Source organism: Numenius arquata, chromosome 2 (genome assembly GCF_964106895.1).
Source record: "Numenius arquata chromosome 2, bNumArq3.hap1.1, whole genome shotgun sequence".
NCBI lineage: Eukaryota > Metazoa > Chordata > Aves > Charadriiformes > Scolopacidae > Numenius > Numenius arquata.
Genome location: NC_133577.1, coordinates 42,707,750 through 42,730,141, shown reverse-complemented (window position 1 = coordinate 42,730,141; position 22,392 = coordinate 42,707,750). Strand labels below are relative to the sequence as shown.

Here is a 22,392-nt window from a genome sequence, read left to right as displayed (position 1 = left end):
CAAGATTCCCTGTCTCTCTCCCTCTCTCTCCCTCTGCATTTGCTACGGAGCAGCTGTGCCTCACGCAGATCCACATGAATGAAAATATTAAGGCGAGAAACCACCCACTTAGTTTATTTTCCATATGACTTTCCTGTAATTATTTTGTAAACTGTTCACACAACAATATATAAAAACATCTGCAAAAACAGGTAATTAATGTGTCAAGCCAAACTAATGCATTTTTTATGGTGTCCATGCTTCGTCAACTGTAATTATAACTCTTTTTAAGCAAATGATGATGTGTTTGTTGCAATGTGCAAGTGGTTATTTTAGATGCTCTGTTTACTATTACTGCAAACAGAATATAAAAACTCTACAGCTACTTTGTTGCACATATAAGCCTTCATCTACACAAGCACAAGGCAGGCTGCTCCCTCATTTTCCAAAGGCTTTGCCTATTTCAAAGAAATAAAAATATCTTAAAATGAAAATTGGCTTTGGAAAGGCTGACCAGGCCACCCGCTGACCAAAGTAACAGTAGCCAGGACATTAGGAGAGCAGCCAATGATTTAAAATTTGTTCTTTAATTTTTATTTCTAAGGATGGCTCAGCTACAATATACTTACAAAAACAGACATTCCTAACAACATTCAAATGATCTTGAGGGTTCGACAGAGGAAAACCACAAATATCAGAATAATTGTGCCATTGAGTTCATCTGTGACTTGCCTGTTTGGTTTCCCATAGTCCACTGATTTGCATGAAAAATACAAAGAAGGAGCATTTCCACAGAACAGGTACATAATAGTAGCATCTGGGAAAAGAGCAATATTTTCGTTTGTCTTCTACTCAAGAGTCTTCTACTCACGCTTCATAGCACCTCAGAAGAGTACATACCTTCGAAAGATCAGCTATCTCAATGTTGAAGTATTGAGTGTTCAGCTCAGTTAACTGTTTACTCAGGCATCAAGTCTTTTGTAGTTCTATTGTATAAGAAAATTACTTATGTTCAGATATTAATAGCAAAAAGCTATTGAAGGGGGCCATATCCAATAAACTCAAACAAAAAACAAAAAATCTGAGTGGTAAGGACCATGAAAAAAAATCTGTCCTTTTCCCTGAAATAATTTGGGGTACTAACAGAACACACCTCAGATGCACAGAAGTGCTCTCAAACTTGCTCTGGTCTTTAACTGTTCTCCTCCACAGATCCAGGATGAAGTCACAGGGAAGATGCATACCTTACCGGATGCTAACAAACAAATATAGCTCTTGTCACCATTTGCCACTAACATATACAATATCCCACATTCAGTATAGCACCCACCCAGGAATTCTAGATATCCCTTCCTTCCTTTGTGTCTGACCACCTCCAAATCATCCCTCACAGGGCATTACAGATTTTCCTCAGGAAGAGCCAATCTGTCAGGACAACCTCAGTGCACCCCCTGCCTAACGAGCTGCTTAACCAGGGTGTGGATATTTCCACAGAAAAGGTAAGGCTAAAAAGTTAGCATTAACTGTCGCAGTCCTCCGTAACCCCCATATTCTAAATCTTCCTGCTTTTCTCTCAGAGTTACTAAAAATATACGTGGGCTGCCTTTATTATAAGAAGATATCAGAAGAGATTTGCTCCAGGAAGGAATGTCCTCTTGCAGAACAGGCTACAAGGAACTCGTGGGAGACTGCCTGTTGTGCTAACCCCAAACTCCATGTTCTTAACAATTTAAACAGTAAAACTTTCTCTAAATACTGAAATCTTCAATGAAACATTTATAATTGCCAAATCTAACAGCTATAATACCATTTTTTATTTTTAAAAGTTTCTTTATCTTCTTCACAGTCTTCCTGCACATATCACCCAGCTGGATTGCTGAATTTTTCAAAGATGTGCTCTCTATAAAAATGCAAGGGAGTAAGCCTTAAAAGATTTATTTCTTCTCACAATGAAAAGAGGTTTAGCAGCACCTTCCTTATTAGTGGGCAGCCCAGCTGTTATTTTTGCCTAATTGGTTCAAGAGGACCTCTGTTCTTCTTAGGGCAAACACTTCTTACATCATGTGAAGCAGACTCCTTTGTCCATATTAGCCAAACAAAAGCTCAGGCACACCGTAAGTGACAATGCGACTCATAATCCAGCACAGGTCTGTGACCACTTTGGACACAGTTTTATAACCCCAAAATTTATTTCAGGAAGGGGAAGAGCTGCTGATTTTGGAACAAATCTCCACAAACTTTCACAGTAGAGCAGGTAACCTTTAATTTTCGAACAATTACTTAAGTGAAATGTGGCAGGTGCTGGGGTAGATGGACACTTTAGCATCAAGGAAAGATGTTATAGATTTTAGCAGCAGGTGGCACTTTGCAATTGTGAAATAAGCCTGCTAGCTCATCATCTCTAGTATGCTATATATTATATTAATGATGAGCTCCTTTGAGGTGGTGGCCAAATTCTGCAGCTGAAAAAAAACCTGTAAATATTAAAAAATAATACCAAGGTTAAGCCCATTATGGTAAAACACTTTGAAGTGAGCTTTTTTCCTTTTTTTATTTTTTTTATTTTTTTTTTTTAACATTTTGAGAGTGTCAAAATATCAGAAACATTTTTTCTTGCTTTTTGAAGATTCAGGACAGTACTGTACTCTAGCAACCAAGAAAAAAAAAAAAGCCACTTAAAATTTAAACCTCTCATGCTGAAGCACAAATGAATGACAGTGAGTGAACACCTAAGAATTTTTCTTTCAACTTTCCAGTGTGCTTATAACTATTATGTCTGTATTTTATACATCATCTTCACTGTAGGTTGCTTGACACCTTTACAGATCTACACTTCCTGTAAAGTTACCCATTCTGCATCCTGTAGAAAAGCTAAGGTTGCACATCAGTGGTGTAAATGTCTAGGTAAACACCTCTCTAGGAAAAAAAAATGGTTGGCATATGTGCCACAGTTAAGATTACATAGAATGGTGTGGGTGAATGGTGTGGTGTTTGAGTGACCAGTAAAGCAGGAGTCAGTGACACTCAAGATAATAAGAAACATAACTTTCCAGAAACACTAATCAACAAACATCTGTTTATAGAGGAACTCTCATGTTAAGTCCACAAGGTGGTGGTAGCTTTTCATAAGCATGTGTGACTATCTGGAAAAAACTAAAATGAATGGTCACAGAGCACACACCATTTCAGGGGGGAAAAGCTTAACTTCCCACCCATCTGCTAAAACTTGTAGTCTTCAACTGCAAGGTATTTCACCAAAGTAAGACTTCATACTGTGAGAAATCTTCTTGAACACTTTCCTGTAAAACTACATAAGAATAAGAGGAAAAAAAACTCCTGTGAGCATTGCAAGCCAGAAGGTCAAGCAGTGGCATCCTAGCACACATGAGGAAACAAAATGGTGACAGCAGCAGCAGGTCCTCCAACACAAGCACCACAGGAACAGGAGGAGAGCATTGACAGTCAGAGCAAGGAAAGAAGTTTCACAGGCCATCACCACAGAAGAGAGGAAAAGATTTTCCAAGTTCTCTGCACTTTTCCTTCTTAATTAAAAGGATGAGTCTAAATTAGAATTAGCAACCACAAACACTCCTTGTTTCAGAGCAGAGGGAACCCAGGCACACAGACACCTACTACCCCTACAAAGTAAGAACAAGTTACTGTAGTTTGAAGCATAAAGTATTGCAGAATAAAAAAAAAAGACAGACAGATGAAAAAAACAATTATGAGATTAATCAGTCCTGATGGCCTAATAGTACTCATATCTATGTATTAAATGGAATTCATACGCACTTTTATATAGCACTATGGGAAATGGCATCTTTCCATGAGCAATCACTAAAATCTCTGAAACAGAAGAACCAGCGGCAAGTCCTGTAGAGATCAAACCTATACTAGTCCTTCTACCTCTGAAGTTAGAAAGGCTATTTTAAGATACTGGAATGGAAAAGAGGGAAAGAGGACAGCAAAAGAGAAAAGGAGGATGTGAAAAGAGAGAAGTTATATATGCAACAACTGGGGGAAGAGGGGGAGGGCAGTAATCAGAGCACTGAATATTATGCAGCATCATGCCCTTAAACACTTCTCTGCCATTTTTCTATTCCAGCTAGTAATTTGCCTCAGTTCACCTACACTGCCCAAGGCATTTAATTCTGCAGCCAGAGACTTCAATTTTCTCTCCTAAGGCCAGAAGCGGCCCTGCAACCCAGAGTAGTCTGTTTTGTCTACACTGTATGCTGGAAGAAGTGTGGCAAATCTACTAGGTCTTCTGATGGGAGGCAGAAACCCCACATAGCAACAGTCAAAAAAAGATTAATGCACTTAGCTGCAGCGAAGTGCTGGCTAACAAGAGCTGAGATAAAAGGCTGTGCAGGCAGGAAGAGATGTCTGTCAAAGAGGCTGGGCACAAGCAGCAACTTGGCAAGGAGCTGCTATGAGGACAGATTCAGAAATCTTGGAAAGGTCAGATCAACACCAAGCCAATGCAGCTAGCTGTGTCCTCCAGAAAAGGGAAGAAAGGACAGATTTTTAAGGTCCGCCTTGTCACATATTATTCATTCTTTAACAGCCACATGCTAAGCAACCACATTCAGAGTCATCTCTGCATCATGCCCTACCTGTTGGCTTGTAGGTGTTGCTACAAGTCACCTTTACATGTATTGTGAGGCTTCAAGCTGTGCAGCAGGTACGAAACCCCAGACCTTTATCAGCCTCTTGGCGCAGAGAAGCCTTGCAGTTTAAGTGGAACTTTGCCTTGAGTATTCCTTTACATAGCTGAATCTGGCTGTATTTATACATTAACCAGCTTCACCATACTTTACAGGCAGACCTTGTATTTTACTGCTTTGCCACAATGAAGTGTTTAAACCCAGTACTTCTGCATATGGAATGACATCACTCAGGGTGATCCATCCAGCATCTACTGCATGGTGATGGATCCTATAGGACTAATCTGCTCTGAAGCTCTGTATGGTCTGCAATGGGCTTAGAAGCCAATACATTTGAGTTATAAACAGCTTGTAGCCCATATTAGCATGGGTTACAGTAGTGCAGTGGGATTAGATGACTTTTTTTTAAGCAAACCACAGTATTTCTAACGTCCCTTCTTAATTTAGCTGCTTGTCAATAGACAAGTCCTCTCACAAACATCTAACCTTCTTAAACAGCAGCTGTGATTTCAAGGTTGTATGAAGCACTAGGAGAGAGGGAGCACTTTGTACAGTTGCTTAAAAAGCCCAACCCAAACAGTCCTACAGCATCCTCACAGTCCAATAGCAGGAAACAGAGATGGTTTTCAGCTCCTTTGGAAGGAACCGGGGCAGGAAGTTTTTATCCTGACTGGTTTCAGCCTCAGTGGAAGTGTAAAGCCACAACAGCGAATAAAGCATGTGATGATAGACCACAGGAGCACAGAGGTCTGATATCAGGTGGGGGAAAATTACAGTTCCGTCAGTCACCCCATCATTACCCTTTCCCTGTGGGGCCCAGCACAACTCTAAGGTTTCCCTGCAGACATCAGCTCACACCTCAATGCATCTTCTCAGAAAACAGGTCTGTTGTTTCCTCAAAGACGTTGCTCCAATCAGGCACAACTGCTGGGTAGCTCAGAAATGGCCTAAGAGATAGTTACTCTCAGTAAGAAACACTACTCAGAGGACTTAACAAGTGAAAGGATTTTAAAATAGCTACTATGTTCTAACAGAAGTTGTCTTCATAAATGTCACTCAACTTCAAAAGCAAAGGTGCTTTTCACTCTGGAAGCCAGAAATGCGCTCATGGAACAGCCATGGCTCCTCTTCCCCTTTTCATAAAGCACTGTCTTCTTGGCATTCTGTCAAGCATGCTCCTGTTTGCATCCCTGGCTCCATCACAAGTTCAAATCATAGCCCATCATAATCCCAGTAATTAGACACAAGTTGGTTTGCTTTCAGTATATCCAAAAATATCATCTAGTTGTCCAAAGTATTCCCAGCATTTCATTGTACATGCATTTCTGGGTTAAAAGTCAAAGTCATTTTAGCAAGGTTCCAGTAATTTGTGTAATTTTTGTTCCAGCTCTGTTTACTAGATAAACATTAAAATAGCACAGAGCAGTGCAAAACTGACATTCGCAGCTTGCTTTCAAAGACACCAGCAGCTTATCTAGAAGTTGTAGATACTAATGCAAAATACAGATACCTAGAAAACAGCTTGTGGCTGCTAAGCTGTGGCTTAAGAGGCACCACATACTTCATGCAACAATGTCCACGCTGCCTAGCTGAACCAGCCCCCTAAACCAAATAAATATTCACTGTGCCCAGCCACAGCTGCTACACATGTGAAAACAAACACCCCAACTCTCTGACAGAGTAAATGAATCATCTCCCTTCAGATGTTAATGTGTAACATAGAGCCTTGTATGTAACAGACCAGCAATAAACACGTTTGCTTCCGAAACCACATGGAACAGATCCTGGACTTTTCTACATGAATTAGATTGCCCAGATTGTGAAGCGTTCTTGATTCATCATGTGCCTGAAGTTACTGAAACCCAACAACAAGCAATAGTGTTAACTCTGTGTTTGTCACACAGCTCAGACTGCCTAGATCAATAATGGATATAACGTGAGAACTGCTGGAGTTGGAACAAGAGGAGCAGTTTATACAAACAGGGCTCTCCATTACAAAAAACTCTTTCCATAATTTCAGCCTCCTGATCTACTTTTTCCTAACATAAACTATGCCCTACACCAAAGTCAGGGAAAGCACTACTTCACACAAAACCCAGTTAACTTCCAGCCTAGAAGTTGGTGGCTTGCTATCGATTAGTGCATTTTTTCCATCACCAGGCCTGGAGCAATGCATTGACCTCAAAGTGCTCTGACACGCTAACAAAACAAAGGAACAGCTATAATTATAAGCCAAAGTTTCTATCAGTTAGTATACTTAGTATGCTTAAAAAGGCAGAAGACTTGAACTCCAGAAGGTTTCAGCTCCTGAAGAATTGTTTAACGATCCTACGCAACCCTTACAGACCTGCTTTCCAAAAGTTCCAAAATCCTGCACGCAGCAATGCCCAGAAAATGCAAGAGGGGCAGCAGAATCAATACATATTCAGAGGAAAAAATGATGGCAGCCATTCTCTCTCACTGCACACAAAGGAGCTCTGGAATAAATGAAGTAGGGAGGTACAAGAGGTACAGGTAGTTCAATGGATAGTCCGAGGGCTCTGCTGTCAGTCCAAGAATGTGTTCTCTTCCTTCCCACTGACAAACACATTAAATATTAAATGCGGGTACAGAGCAGAAATAGGCCCGAGATGTATAAAGAGCAGATGCCCAGAGTCCAAGGTATACACCAGCCTCTCGTAGCGCAGACAGCATTCATTCCCCAAGTGACATGCAGATCAGGCCTTTTGGCAGGACTGTGAATAGGACGTTAAAAGATTTAGTACGGAAACTCTGCAAAAGACTAGCAAAGGAAAATTCATATGCACCTTGCACAGTATAATTGACACTGCTATACTTGTGAGAGCACGCACACACAGCTGGAAATGAAGTCAAGATGGCAGCCCAGAAAGCCAACTGCATGTTGGAACGGGTCCAGCAGAGGGCCACGAAAATGATCAGGGGGCTGGAGCACCTCTCCTACTGAGACAGGCTGAGAGAGTTGGGGTTGTTCATCCTGGAGAAGAGAAGGCTCCGGGGAGACCTTATAGTGGCCTTCCAGTACCTGAAGGGGGCCTACAGGAGAGATGGGGAGGGACTCTTTATCAAGGAGTGTAGCGATAAGACAAGGGGTAATGGTTTTAAATTGAAAGAGGAGAGATTTAGATTAGATACTAGAAACAAATTCTTTACTGTGAGGGTGGTGAGACACTGGAAGAGGTTGCCCAGGGAAGTTGTGGATGCCCCATCCCTGGAGGTGTTCAAGGCCAGGCTGGATGGGGCTTTGAGCAACCTGGTCTAGTGGGAGGTGTCCCTGCCCATGGCAGGGGGGTTGGAACTCGATGATCTTTAAGGTCCCTTCCAACTCTAACCATTCTATGATTCTATGATTTCTTTGGTGTAACCTGCCTCATGCAGTGTTAGTGCCATCAGCTCAGAGAGATGGGAAGCTGTCGGGAGCGTAACAGACTCAAGTGTGCTCCAACTGCCTTTATGGAAGCCAGCTACTTCAAACTAAACAACACAAGTCTATAAACTTGCAGTAATAAACTTTCTCATACACGATTTTGACAAGGCAGCCTTAAGAAGTAAGTATCAAGCCTAAAGAAGCGGCTGGCAAAAGAAACAACCGTTATCTTTCAAATACATCTCACCAGCTTACAGAGGCATTACATTTCTGAGCTGATTCTAAGAGAAGTTTCAAACACAGAGGATGGAAGATATTTCTTTTTTTCCCCAGTACATTGGTTACCTTTCCAGATTCCAATTCTTAGGTGTCAATTTCTATTTTCTTAGTGCCACCACGTGGCAAAGATATGTATTACCATTCTACATGCAAAAGCCACTTCCAGTCCATTCCAGAGGGGCCAAACATTCTGCAATGCCTGTACAGCGAAAGGTAACATCCCTTTATATGTAAGTATATATGAACACTGTGTTTCACTTTCAGATATTACAAAGGCTTATTTAGACAAAATAGGCTGAAAATAATCAATGGCAGAAGACCAAAGGCATTTTGTAACAACTGCACCGTCCTTCTTTGAAAGGAGCACATTATTATCCACGTGAAATACATAACCAGGGGTGTTTAAATAACTGAGGTGATTAGGTTAAAGGGTTTTTTTATTGCAACGTACAGTGAATATTGACATAGCAATGCTAAACATATCACCTTCACAAAGTAGCTAGATTAAAAAGTGTGATAAAAATAGTTATTCTTTTGTTGTTGTTTTGGGGTATTTTTTTTACTGTCCTCATAGATCATGAGAAGGTATATATTTTTAAGAAGGCATTTGAATTAGCCTTGTCTTTATAAAGAGGGCATCAGTCTCCCTGCCAACTTGAACGAGGTCCAAAAAGAACAGGACACAAAATGAGCTGGATCTACCCAAAGTTTGCAGCAGAGCACAAAGATTCATTTGCTTTCTACCCTCACAGCTGTGCTGTGCAACACAGAACATGTAACACAGAGAAAGAAGAGCTGACTGCTAAGAACTAGCCTGTGTACATTTATGATCCCAAGGGACAAGATGCCAGTTAAAAACCAACTTGTTCCCATTATCCCTTCTCCTGTGCTGTAGAGATGCAATGTCAGGGACTGCACGGAAGTTGCAGGGGCTGGCTACACATGTCTTCATCCATCAGGAACATCTCTACCCACACAGAGGCACCACCACTATAAATTTATTAATGAACTATCTGAGTGGCACCACGGAAACAGGGCAGAACATCACACTTTTCTACGACTCCTTGAATTTTTTCCTAGCCTGAAAAGTATGGATATCAGTGGGTGAGAGAAAACGATTAGCAGTTATCTGAGCTAGCTGGATAAGCTGCTAGTCAACAGCAAAGAAGCAAAGGTCCTTAAAGGAAATGCTAGCAAATATAAGTAAAAAGCTCAACCCGCTCTAGTTTAACAAGTTAGTATGCACCAGTTGAGCAAGTCACCTACAACATATGCAAGAAAAGCCTTTCACAACTTCAAGGTAAACATGTTACTGTGAGTATTACCATAGATTCAAAACCAGCACGTTTAACCACTGGCATGAGTCAAGCACGCATGCACAGTCACCACAGCTCAACTGACGTGAAACAGCTTGACTTGTGTTCATGCCCTAGCAGTTTGAAACTGTTTAATAAAGAAAGCTTTTTGAGGCTGAAACTTGAACTATCACTTTAAAATTGCATCATGACAGTCTTGCATAATCACAAGAACAAAAGTAGTTATGACAAAAAAGCATATCCTTCAGAAGACCACAACTGAATGGCACACAGGTCTATGAAGAACCAAATTAGCAAAGAATAGCTTGGCTCTCCAACGGAAGGATTGCCAGCGCATTCAACATCAAGAATGAAAAGCATTTTGACAACGCAGGCAAGGAAAGATACGATGCTACTGAAAAGCCATAACAAGCAGTAAAGCAGCAACCCTACTGATATCACTGGGACTTGAAAAGAAAGAGGTGGGTTCACTTTTGCCAAAAAGCATAAGACACTTTAAGCAAAGGCTATGCACCTATCTTGGCCCACACCTCCAGTTTTTATCAGTAACCTATCCCTTATTTTTTGCCAGGCCCATTAAAGCAGCTCAGCAGGTAACTTCCATTCCTAGAACTGTTCCGAGGGTCTGGACCACTGCTGTGCATCATACTGAGATGCAGCAAAGGCTTCTGCTTGTGTGTGCTTTGTTACATTAGCATTTAAATTCAGATCTGGAGCAGCATAATGCATCTGTGCTGTATACCATCAAACAAAGCCACAATTCTTATCTTCCTCATTTGATCTGTGTGGGACAGAAGTACAATACACAGACCCTGACTTCACTCCAGGAAAGAACAAATCTTTTCCTGTGCTTTATAGTTTTAAGCCATTGTTGGACAAAATGCAAATATAGGAGGTTATCACTCTAGATTCTCAAGAAATAAAGATGGAAAGGGAAAAAATTGTTCCCTGACTGACACGATGCAAGGACACTCTGCAAAAATTTGTATGTAGTTCCATCTGGTCAGTTAATAACAGCTTTTGCAGACGTATAGACACACTAAAGTCTTTTGAAAAAAAAAATATCCTATTTTCCTCTAGCAGTGCAGGCATGTAAGTTTGTATGCATCCTTCAGCTAGAAAAGGAGAACAGTTCAGTGGAAGAAGCAAGAGGCTGTGAGCCAAGAATAGTTCTAATCCTGTTGTGATTGGGAAGTTAACCTGAGTCTGCCTCTCCCCATGCGTAAAATGGGGATAATTAATCCTCACTTAACCATGTAAATTAAATAATGTTTCAAGAGTGCTGCAAGTGCCACATATTAATTAATGCCTAAGTAATAAAAAGGAAAGAGGCAAAAGTGGAGCACTTTGCTACTTACCTGCAAGCTGAAGGTTGTGCCACAATTTTCAAGTACAAGATATTTGGCACTTGGAAATTACCTTAGAGGGAAAGATCTATCTCTCTCTCTCTCATATGAGCAGCAGCTCTCAAGCACATGGAAGCCAGGCACACATCATTCCGCATTTCATATCACCTCTTTGCAACACGGTAAGCTGGTGTTAACTAAGGAAATGCCACAAGCAAATACACGTAACCAAAGGTAAGGCAAGCATAATGGGAAGATCCATACCTTGAACACCTTCCAGAAGCAGATCAACCCCTTTTCTATAAAAGCTGAAGGCAGCTTCATAATCTTCTTCCTCCTCTTTCTTCAAGGCCACTTTTATCAACTCGCCTGCTTTCTCCAAGTAATCTTGTTTGCCATGCTTGGGTTTTAAGGTTCCAGTAAACAAACTATGGCTTTCCCTCTCTCCTTCAGGTTTGCTCCACTCCTGCTCAGGTGCCAGTGTGCTTTGTACTGGAGGTTCAGAAGCAAGGCAAAGGCCAACAGCTCTACTGGGAGAACTTTGGTTGGATGCCATTCCATCATCCAACTCAGCAAGAGAGTCTACATCGACTGTCAGAGAGATCAGGTCACTGTCACTGGATAAGCCTGAAAGCACAGTCAAAAAGACACCAGTTATTCTAGATTTCTCATATCCCTTGGGAAACTCCAAAATTCTTTATTCTATCCAAAGATTTTAGCTTTCTTCTCCCTTAGGCAGCTTCCTGAGACTTTGCACACAGAAATCCCCTGCATGTAAAGCCATCTTAAAAATTATTTTTTAGTACCTATAGAAACATGTTTTTTAAAATTAGTTACAAAGTCTGTAGAGCAACTGGTCTCATGTTAATACTGGGAATGAAGAGACCAACATCTACCACCCAACTTAAACCTTCAAAGCCTGCTCACAGTTGGGGTCCAGGAATTTACAAAACTAACCCTTTCAGCGTGAGTGCTATTAGAAAAGTCAATCAGCAGGAGCCAAATTACTGTTGCAAGAAGTCCCAACGTACTGTTTTAAATCAAAACAGTAAACTAGGAATTTGAATTAACACAGTTACTTTCAGCTTATGCATCATACAGCATTAACTCACATCTACCATGTATAGCCTTCTTCCACTGCTAACATGGTAAAATGAATTAGCTTACACCTCTTGCACTGAAATTTGAGCTAACACATTTTATTTTACATTTGCTAGAAGCTAGAAGTATATGTACTTACTGCAAGCTAACCTTCAGTAACTCAACCATAGCAACTTAGCATGGTTATTTGGAAATAAATGGCAACAAAGATATTTTACATATAGACCATTTCATTTTGTAAGGATTATCATCCACAAAAAGCATTCCCATGTAATTATGACTTTCTAATAATTTAAATTCCACAAATGTCATGGAAACAACTTCTAGATCTCACCTCCACATTCCGATTGGCTCGTAAGTGTCACATCATCAAGCCCACTTAAATCCTTTCGAACTGAAAAGGACAAGAATGACAAAAAAGTTTCTGACATCCTTTTGTACCACAGATTAGATGTTCACTTCCCATCAAAATGAAAGGGCATGACCCTACTACAGGTAAAAGCAGATAATATGAAACTGCTCTTTGACCGGCTATCAGAGATATCCATTTGGTAACACACCACTAAAATTGTGAAAGTGGTATAAGATTTGCCATTTCTCGTTGCCTCTGAGGTTAAAAAACAAAACAAGGTGCTTGCTTAGGGTGGGCTGATTCAGACCTCAGCACTCCAACTCCCCTAACTTCAGTAGCAGCAGCACTTTAATCCCTGTCTCACTGCTCTGATGATTTGCAGCTAAGGAAACTTAAAACAGGAAAGTCTTCAAAGCTGGGACCTACACACCACAAAAAAAAAAAAGCCAGCTTTCAGTCTCAAAAATGTCATTCCAGAATAGTACCCTGCATGAGACATATGGAGCGAACCACAAATTTGGCAGTGCCACCTGGATATCAAGTAGCAGTTTGTTTTATCACCTTGGCACATGTACCCACTGAGGCAATAAAACAGGCAACAAGGTCAAGACATTTAGCTGTTTGTACACACAGAGAAAGTAAATTCAGAGCTAAAACCTGGTGTCTGTTTTCTTCTGTATTATTGACAGTCAAGAGTTTATCCACATAATCAGGTAAAGTGTTCTGACATCTTCAAAAGCTATGTGGCAGTAGCAAGGAGCTGACTCAAAGGCAACTAACTCAAACTTTCTTTTTGATTTTGCAACTCTAGAGTTAGAGAGAGTTTACAATTTATGGAAGAGAAGTAAGAAGGCACTGTAGAAATATTGCTTTTCAAAAAGCTAGCAGTTCCTTTAATGTGAGTGAGAGGAAAAAAACACGAAGGAGAACAGATTATCAGCCACTCTCTGTCTGAAAAGCAAGGGACAGTGATAGTGACACCAGATTACTTGAGAGGAGGGGACAGGGTACACAGAAGACAATGCTCCTGATCTTTTCAGGGGAGGGACACAAAGCAAAACGTCCATGCAGAGAAGAAAACTGCCTGTGTAGCCCCAAGTCCTGCAAGAAAGAAGGCAACCTCACAAAAGAACAGTTGGAGGAAGACAGAAGATGCATTAATTAGTGTGATGTTAATGGGTGGTTCACCTGTCCAATTTCGGGAAAGCAAGGTCAAATTTTGGTGTGAAGGACTGAGAATTTATAAAGTAACATTTAGAGGAGTCAAGTTATTGTGTTCAGTGAAGAGAAATTGCTAGCTAGGGAACATATAGGTGGAAGCAGAGCTGACGGATGGACAAAGGGTGTGGACAGAGAGAATGAATGGAAAAGCTGGGAATCTGTGGGAGGTGTGTGCTGGCCACCCAGACTAGATGAATTAAAGCAGATTTCAGACAGACCCAAATTTCCCTCCCTACAGTCCAAACAAAACCACATTTGCTCTTCTCTTGCAGCCAACTTGACCAGAAGCTGTATGAACACAGCTAGCATGAACACAGAGCCTGAGCTAATAAACTTTGCTTAAGATCAGGTTTAGAGCCCAGGTCTGGCACCACACAACCACAGTCACGGAATTTCCAATCAGCCCAAGAGGCAGGAAGAATCTGAACTGCATATGCTTATTTCTGGGAAGATAATGTGTACATGGTAAAATAGAAGAGGGCCAATGGGGTAAGAATGAAAAAAAAGATGAGCTTTCCAGTTAATTTCGCTATAGAATTTAGTGATTGGTATAGGAAGACTTTTGGAGAGGAAGTTGGACATTTGAACATTATCACATGTACCCAGAGAGGAAGATAGAATGACTGTTCATCAGGAGTCTTAGATGAGTATAATGATGCTGAGATTGAACATAAATTCCTGTACTTGTCTCTGTCTTGTGCAATTTCACCAGGTATATGAGGAGTTAAAGCAGTTTACAAAAATTATTGGAAAGCCTGGATAACCTGGCCTCTTGAAAAGCAGGTTCCTGTGAAAGCATGAACTGCCAAACTGCTTTTACAAGCGAGATACTTATCACTTATTTTAGTAGAAAAACATTTCTCCTACTATCAGTTTGCATCCTCTACCATTAAGGTGCACCCCTTCTGCAAAATGAACTTTGTCTGAAAAGAACAGATGCAAGTGAGAAAACACCACCCACCCTTATAAGCAAACACCAGCATCTGTTAAGGAACAGGTTTAATGCTTCTCAGTACAACAGCTTGAAGGAGCAGTGCCCTCATGGAGACCCTTGAACATTCACAAAAACTAATACAGTAAACCAGTCACAGTTAACTGGGATAATCAGACTGGGAAAAATTAGATGCAGGCAGGGTGCCCTGAGGAGAGGACTCAGAGCTGAGTATTGCCACTGCCATCTAGAGGACTTAAAGACAGATGTTTCCTTCTCCCATGTCTTCTTGCCCAAAGTTTGGTTTCAAACATAAGAAAATATGAGCTGGAAGCACACAGGTTTTTAGAAAATGTGACTTCACAAAAGTCGCATTCAGCATCTGGAAATCCTGTGTTCATAGTTGTTGCAAGTATCCCCTAAAAGCACTCCAGCCAATTCAGAAGAAGAGTATCAAAGAATTTTTCTACTTTACAGCATTTTTTTTCTTTTAAATATTTTATCTCACATAAAGGAAGTGTATTTCTTCTAAAAATGAGGCCCTTGTGAATAAAGAATAGAAACATGAAGCACTTTTTCTTTGATAAAGCACAATGTAAAATGGGTGCATTGTCAGAATCTGGAATGTTAAATTTCACAGAAATAATGGCCCTGTAAAAATAATCACCAGTATCTATGATAACTATGTTCTGTAATTAAACAGCCCTTCACAGATGAAATATTGGGGGGGGGAAGGTATTAGTTCATTAACATCACAGAAGATACTAAAAATAAAATGCAAAACCCACTGCACATGTAGAATGTATTCTATAACTCTCAATAGCAAGTCATACAACCTCAAACAAAAATAAACAAAGAAAGCACTATTAGAAAACACAAGCAGTTCTTGTTACTCAAGCAGAGATTTACCAAAGCAAGTTCTATGCCAGAAAGAGACCTGAGGAAATCAAGTAGTTAAGAAAAAAACACCTCCAAAATAAGCTTAATAAGTATTTGTATAATAATGTGCATTTATACATGAGTGTAAAACAGTTCCAAAGGAAAATCTGAAGGGTTGGAAAAGAACTTAGAAGTCACAAGGACTCAAGCATAACTCAGAAATACATAAATATCTAAAAGATTGCATGGTACATGGCAGATGATTATACACAGAGATGCTTAAGCTAGATCAGCCTCCAGAGGCTGGCAAGAAGTCCCAGCACAGTATTTATTTGGGCTGGCTGACCCTGCCTTACAGCCATGCCATTATTTAGTGAAAGTGAAGAACCACTAACATTACTCTGCATGTGGTATCCGAGCCATCCATGTGCATCTTTTAAATCATGCTAAGGAAATGCAAACTTCGGAAAAGGGACACACGCTCCACTGACAGAGCACAACCAGAAAACATGATCAAGTTAAGGGGGGGATTTCCAGTTTTCAGTTGAACACTGCCCATGCTGGCTCTAACACACAACCTCTCAGACTTTCAAGAATAGGGAGATCTTCTCAGGAAAAGAAAACATTCTGGCATCTTTTTTGTAAGAGACTTAAAACAACTTTCTTATCTCCCTGAGCCCGGCAGTGGGCTTTAAAATTCGCCACGTATGTTCAATCCAGAAGACAAACTTTTAAGGTACGATAATAACTCTCTTCTGGATTTTACTAAGCACTGAAAGCATGGTGACACCCAGAGCATGAACAGTTGAATGAGAACCCTCTGAAATGAATGGGGCAGTTCAAATCTTAGCCCTATTTTTCATGCTCTAGGCAAATCCAGACAGTCATCTTTGTATTTATTGATCAACCTCAAAATGGTTTTTAAGTTCTCTGCAAATTTTTACAGCTTGAGGCTTGGGTCATGATTAGTAGTGAACACTACCACACTGTCTGCCCAACCCTTTGGAAGCAGGCAGAATTACGTACATTTAAAACAGAGGGCTCAGTTCAGTTAGCACCAAAAGCAGTTCTTTTTGAGCGACAGAGCGCTAGGACTTCTAGAATGGACTAAACAAATTCTTAGAAAACTTCCTGTTGGGAGCAAACTTCCAGCAGTGAAGTGATGAGCCCAAATTCTCTGTTGTTAATCCCGGTTCCAGCATTTCTGTCATAACAAACAAATAGAAACTGGATGCCAATGCTCCTACAAATATAGCGCTTGTCATTAATGTGCTGCTTTAAAACAGACCACGTTATAAGGTTACAGGAGAAAAGAAAGCAAACCTTCAGAGCTGCAGTCAGAGAGGTTGTCAGTAAGGGAGTCAGACAGAGGCTCAACAGGACCAATCAGTTCAGACCCATCATGTACCTCTCCACCCTGAAAAGAAAGAGGGAAAGGAATTATTTAGGTGCCGTGCTCTATGGAAAGTCTCATTATATAGCAGTGATAGTCAAAATTAAACTTCCTAACCGGTGAATGCTCCATTACTTTAGAGTTAATGCATTTAATTAAACCAGATAAGCCTGCAAAATTAAACAAGAGCTTTTGGTTAGGCCATATTTGGTTGCCACAAACTGTCTAGGTATCTAAACAGCTACTGCAACTTCTGTGGTGAGTAACAAGAGTCCTGAACCGTACAGGCCGCAGCAGGTCTGCTTGTGAACCACAGAGTTTAAGAGGGGGAGAACAGGGATGCTCCTGCTCTCTTGTGGTACACACAGTCTGTACCCTTCAGTGGTGTTTCCAAGCTTGGCAGATCCCTCGTGCAGGAGTGTTTGTTCATCAGAATAATGTCCCACCAATGACCCACTATCTTGAGCTCAGTCACAGGCAAGACTGGACAAACAGGGAAGACAGGCCAGGGCCAGCACAGGAGAAGGGCATTACTCCCTCCCAAGCTTGGAAGGAATCAGAAATAAGTGAAGTAACAACAGGAACAATTAATTGCACAAGAAACCACCTAAGTGTTTTTTGTTGTTGTTCTGTGTCTTTTTTTATTAGAAACTGTACCATTTCCAAGGCAATGTTACAAATGGACATAGTTAATCCCTCTTGAACTAGCCCAGCGCATTTTCACACTAGCCAGCCCATTTTTCTGGAGTCAACAGTGCACAGATATACACAGCACTCCCTTAGGCTGTTGCTAAAACTTCATTGTCCAAGTCCATGTCTTCATGGCTATTTGCACAAAAAACTGAAAACAAACAAACCCCGCCGTGAGCAGAGCTGAAAGACACTGGCTGAGCTGGTGACCGATCAAAACCTGAGGCTTTCTTACAGGAAAACATGACACAATGTCAGCTAACAAATGAGCCTAAATCATTACACTTCCATAACTCCCCTTGTGGACCTACTTGCTCTTATAAAAATTAATGCCTTTCTATATTGATTCATCGTCTTACAAAGCCAGAAAAGGTCCATTGGAAGACTAAAATTAATACTTTTGTTTAGCAAAGGAGAGGAAAAGAGCTCTGAACAAATACAAAAAACCACAGAACAGAAATATTTCCAAAGAACTGAAAAAGTGTAAATGCAAATAAACTGAAAAGTAAAATATTCTAACTCAATCTCACATTCATTGCTGCCACCAAAGCTTAAAAAAATATTAAGTATTTTAAAGGGCTGTGCAATAACTGCCTCATAAAAACAAGTTTGGATTTTTGTCTGCTGTTGTAATTTTGCTTATGCACATACATCATTTAAATATACTTAACACATTCATACATTTCAGTCCCATTTCAGCTAGATGAGAATTTCCTTAATTCCACAGAGTTACTATCATGTTTACATGTAAATTTATGCTTATGTGTTTTGTAGAATGTTGCACTAAGCTAACTAAACTACTGAAAACAAAGAGGTTTGAAGGAACTAATGAAAACAAACTGCTTCAGATGTAATAAAGCCGAAGTCTGGATGAACAACGTATTGTCCTAAACTGTATTTTGGAGAGTGGTTCTCACAACACTGTACATGCAGCATATTTGACTAGGTAGATGCCTCATTTGTTGTCACGGACCTGAACCCCTAACAGGCCATAAGAAAACAAATCTAGATAGTCTTTATTCCTTTGGTTTGAAATCATAAACACCTACATAAAATATAGAAACAAGACAGTATTTTTATTACTACCCCGCTGAACACCTGCATTTAACATCAGAGGTTTTGCTCATCATCCAATAAACAAAAATTCCAAATCCCTTCATCTGAAGTTCCTGTAAAACTTTCCACCTTGTAGAGGTGTTGCATTTTAAAGCCACACTTCTTGAGTCACTTCACAAAGCACGTCAGATCAGCTCACTGTCACTCCACGGTTTATAAAGTAAATCAGAATCAGCACTATACTTTATTCATATCAGTAAAATGCAAACACTTCTGCAAATATTAACAAACCTTAAAAAATTCTTCAAGCTGTTTGCTGTTATAGAGAGCTGGGATATTAGCAGAAAACTGCAACAGATCTTCAGCACATTGCCTTCTTTCTTCTATCACAGTTTCATCAAATCGCCCTGGAAGAGAGACATGGGTTGACAGTTTTAGAAACAACTACACATTTATTCTGCAACAATAACCACCACGAAAAAAATAATAAAAAAAAAATCCAAGACAAAAGCAACCTTCTGGAGACAATGCCCTGAGTCTATGAAAGTCATTCCAATGCTTCAGGAGAACATAGCAAATCTTCAAACTTCCTATTCTCAATTGTCCCTAGTCCCATCTTCTGCAATCCACTCGCATGATGAAAGCTGGCAGCTACGACAAGAATTCTTTGCCCTCTCATCGTAAGAATATGTGAGGCAACACTCTTGATTAGCCAAAAGACACTAACGGATGTCTAGTGTTATCTAACAATAAATGATACATGCACAATTTGACAATATGCCAGTCAGTGTCAGCCTTGATTATGGCCCAAATCCTGTAAGGAGCTGAGCATTCTTCACATATTCTCAAGAACAATGCACAATATGAGCAAATAGTAAATGAAGTATTACTAAAAGCCCTCAAACAGGTCATCAATTCCAAGGTGCCATTTATGGCAGTGACAGAGTGTAGGGGAGATGGTGAAGCCCTCCTACCAGGCACTGAAGCTTTCCTCTGAAGTAGCTCCATGTAGACAAAGTTTCATCTCCTCCTAGATTCAAGAGGTAAGCAGACCTGGGAAGCAGCTCATTTATCAAAATGTATGATCCTTCCCTTTTCCCTACCCAGCACCCAAGACATTTCAATTAGAAAAAACATATTTAAAAAACAATCCCACAGTTCACCTGAGAGATTTGCTTCTCAGGAGAAAGAACCCTTGGATTGCTATCTTAAGTTCACATTTTTCACAATTGCACACAACTTATTTTAGCTTTTCATATCAACATCACTTTGTTGTTGAAATAGTTACAAGTTTACAAAAGGAAAAGGGCAGAGGTTAACAGTAATAATTGGAGGAGAACGGAACAGATATTGGAACAGCTATACAGAGGGAAAAAAAAGGACTGGGAAGACAAGTTCAAGAAACAGTATTGCTAAAACAGCATGACCAGAAAAATAAGAACCACCTGTGACAGCTCTGTGGCATTAACCTTTGAAGAGGACAAAAGAAACATTGAATACAGAAGCAGAATTCATTTATACTCAGAGCAAGCAAAAAAATAATCCCAGAAGAAAGTATCAAAGCAGAATTCTTTCCAGAAATTCTCCAAGTAAATAGCTCCTGCCCGTGTGGTACCAGAAAAAAGAAAATAAAACTAGAAAGACACACACATACTCACAAGATCACAAACAAAGCTTTTGGGGGTTATTTTTCAACAAAAGAAAAGGAAAGACTTCGTTGGGCTAATTTTCAGCTGGATCAGTTCTGTGACTTGTCCACCCTACCCTTTCAACTGTACAAACTTTAGCAGCCACACAAAAGAGCAAGCAACAAGCAAGCAGAAAGAAGGCAAAGGCAATGCTACCATGTTGAGTGGTAAAACTGAAATCAGGCTCTATTAAACTGCTCATCAAACTTCCTAAGTCTTCAGAGCAACATTGGTGGTGCATTAGGGCTTTTGCTTCATTCCACACAAGATAGGACATCACGAAAAACCAACTTCCCGCAGTAAAGCCCAGCAGCATAGGCCAGTTAAATGAGTCTACAATATAACATGAACACTGTTATAACGAAACAAAAAAAATCAATTGCAAAGAAGTAAACACCAAACAAGGACAGAAACAGGAAACTTTTGCAAGCAAGTAATTCTTTAAGATATTTTTCCTCATTTCCCAGAGATCTTTCTCTCCCTGATTTATTCTGTCATCAAAGCCAATAAAAACTAATTTTCCTCATCCGCATCTTTTCAATACTCCCAGCGGGCACCAGCCAGGACGTGTCAGGACCAGAAGAGCCAGGCTGACCAGCACGTGTTCACCGATTGTCCCGGCAGCTGCAAATCCACGGGCATGGGCTGAGCCTGCCTGGCCCTTGGTGGCACCACAGCACCTGCTCCCTTCTCACTCAGCTGCTGCTTCATAGGCCTCGCAGAAATAGAATTACATTTGCAACCACCTTCCCTCTCAAATTTAGCTGATATTAGCCACATGAGTAAGAGGTTTGACTTTCTGACAGCACAATTACATAAGCCTTATTTTCTTAGGAAGCTGAGCTAAATAAATAAAGAAATAAAATACACATTTGAACAGAGCCATTGCAACATTAGTCACTGTCACATTTTCCAGCTCATCAGCATCAGATATACTATCAGGACAACCACTTACAGAACTAGAGGACTTTGGGGGAAGGAAGAACATAATTCAGTACTTGTTTGTTCACAGACTGTCTGGCATCTTGCTGGCAGTTCCATTCCCAGCCAACTCTCCCTAACTCCTTCCTCTTCTCCCTTTTTTCCTATTGTCAAGCAATCTTGTATTGCTCGTCACTTTCATTATCATCCTTCTCAATCATGTTCAAAGGGCCAGTCCAGCCCAGACCACAACAGACACCCAGCTGACTCTTCAAATATTTCTATCAGGAAGTCTTCCTGCATCTAAATCAATGTTATTTCCACTATTTTTTACATCTCTCAGACACATGGAAACCTCATTATAGGGATCATGTTTTTCCAGGGTTGTAGGAAGCATCAACTACAATCTTAGCATACAACAAAATGCATTAGCATAGTTCTGCTATTCCTCCAGCAATGATTCATTCAAAATTTCTTATGTATATGGAAACCAAATGTATATTTCTGTAAAGAGAATCCACAACTCCTTTTCTGGAGCAGATCTGAACAACAAAACACCTAGCAAGGTTTGTATTCATCTTCCAGTTAGTTTCTCACAAGATTTCCAACTGTACATGACATGCAATTCTTAAACGTGCTACTTGATTTGGTATTTTCACATCTAAAAATTATCTTTATCTGAGCTTTATAATGTGAATCATCTTCTGACTCACTGGTAGCAAGTTTTCAGTATCTGGGGGGGTTAGGTTTTTTTTTTGTCCGAAGGGAGAATATTTTTTACAGTAGAGTACGTTTCTATAGTTGTTAGATACAAGAAACGCGGAGTACAGATTTACCAGATTTTGGTAAAATGCCATGTATAGCCAACATATGGGAATATGTCAAAAAAAAAAAAAAAAGTAGTTTGAAAATACTGAATAAATTATATTGATGAATATTAGGGAAGTAGAGCAAAGTGATTTTGTTTCAGCCATTTCTATTTGATGGAATTGCCACCAGGTTCCTTTCCTTTTGCTCTTGATTTAGCTGCTGGTTTGTATTGAGGTTTTGTTTTTCAAATGAAGTTAGACTGATTAATCTGACGGCTTTTGAAAATGGACTTTAAGAATGATTTAACGTAAAGGTGAATAGTCAGACTTTTCTGTTGGCAGCCGTCAGCAAAACAGATCTTCTGGGATATACGTTTTT

At 40.1% G+C, this 22,392-nt stretch overlaps 1 protein-coding gene across 5 annotated transcripts in view; it reads right to left on the bottom strand.

Moving 5' to 3' along the window:
• RPS6KC1 (ribosomal protein S6 kinase C1) overlaps positions 1 to 22,392 on the bottom strand; it is a 95,394-nt gene that overhangs the window by 55,720 nt on the left and 17,282 nt on the right. For 3 of the 5 annotated variants that reach the window (XM_074163653.1, XM_074163670.1, XM_074163661.1), the window contains 3 exons: positions 18,887 to 19,002; positions 16,780 to 16,873; positions 11,237 to 11,599 (listed from right to left, as the gene is read on the bottom strand). In XM_074163653.1, the coding sequence (XP_074019754.1) occupies positions 11,237 to 11,599; positions 16,780 to 16,873; positions 18,887 to 19,002 (573 nt within the window). Of the gene's footprint in view, positions 1 to 11,236; positions 11,600 to 12,407; positions 12,468 to 16,779; positions 16,874 to 18,886; positions 19,003 to 22,392 lie in introns of all 5 variants that reach the window. The other 2 variants (XM_074163644.1, XM_074163679.1) reach the window with 2 other exon arrangements.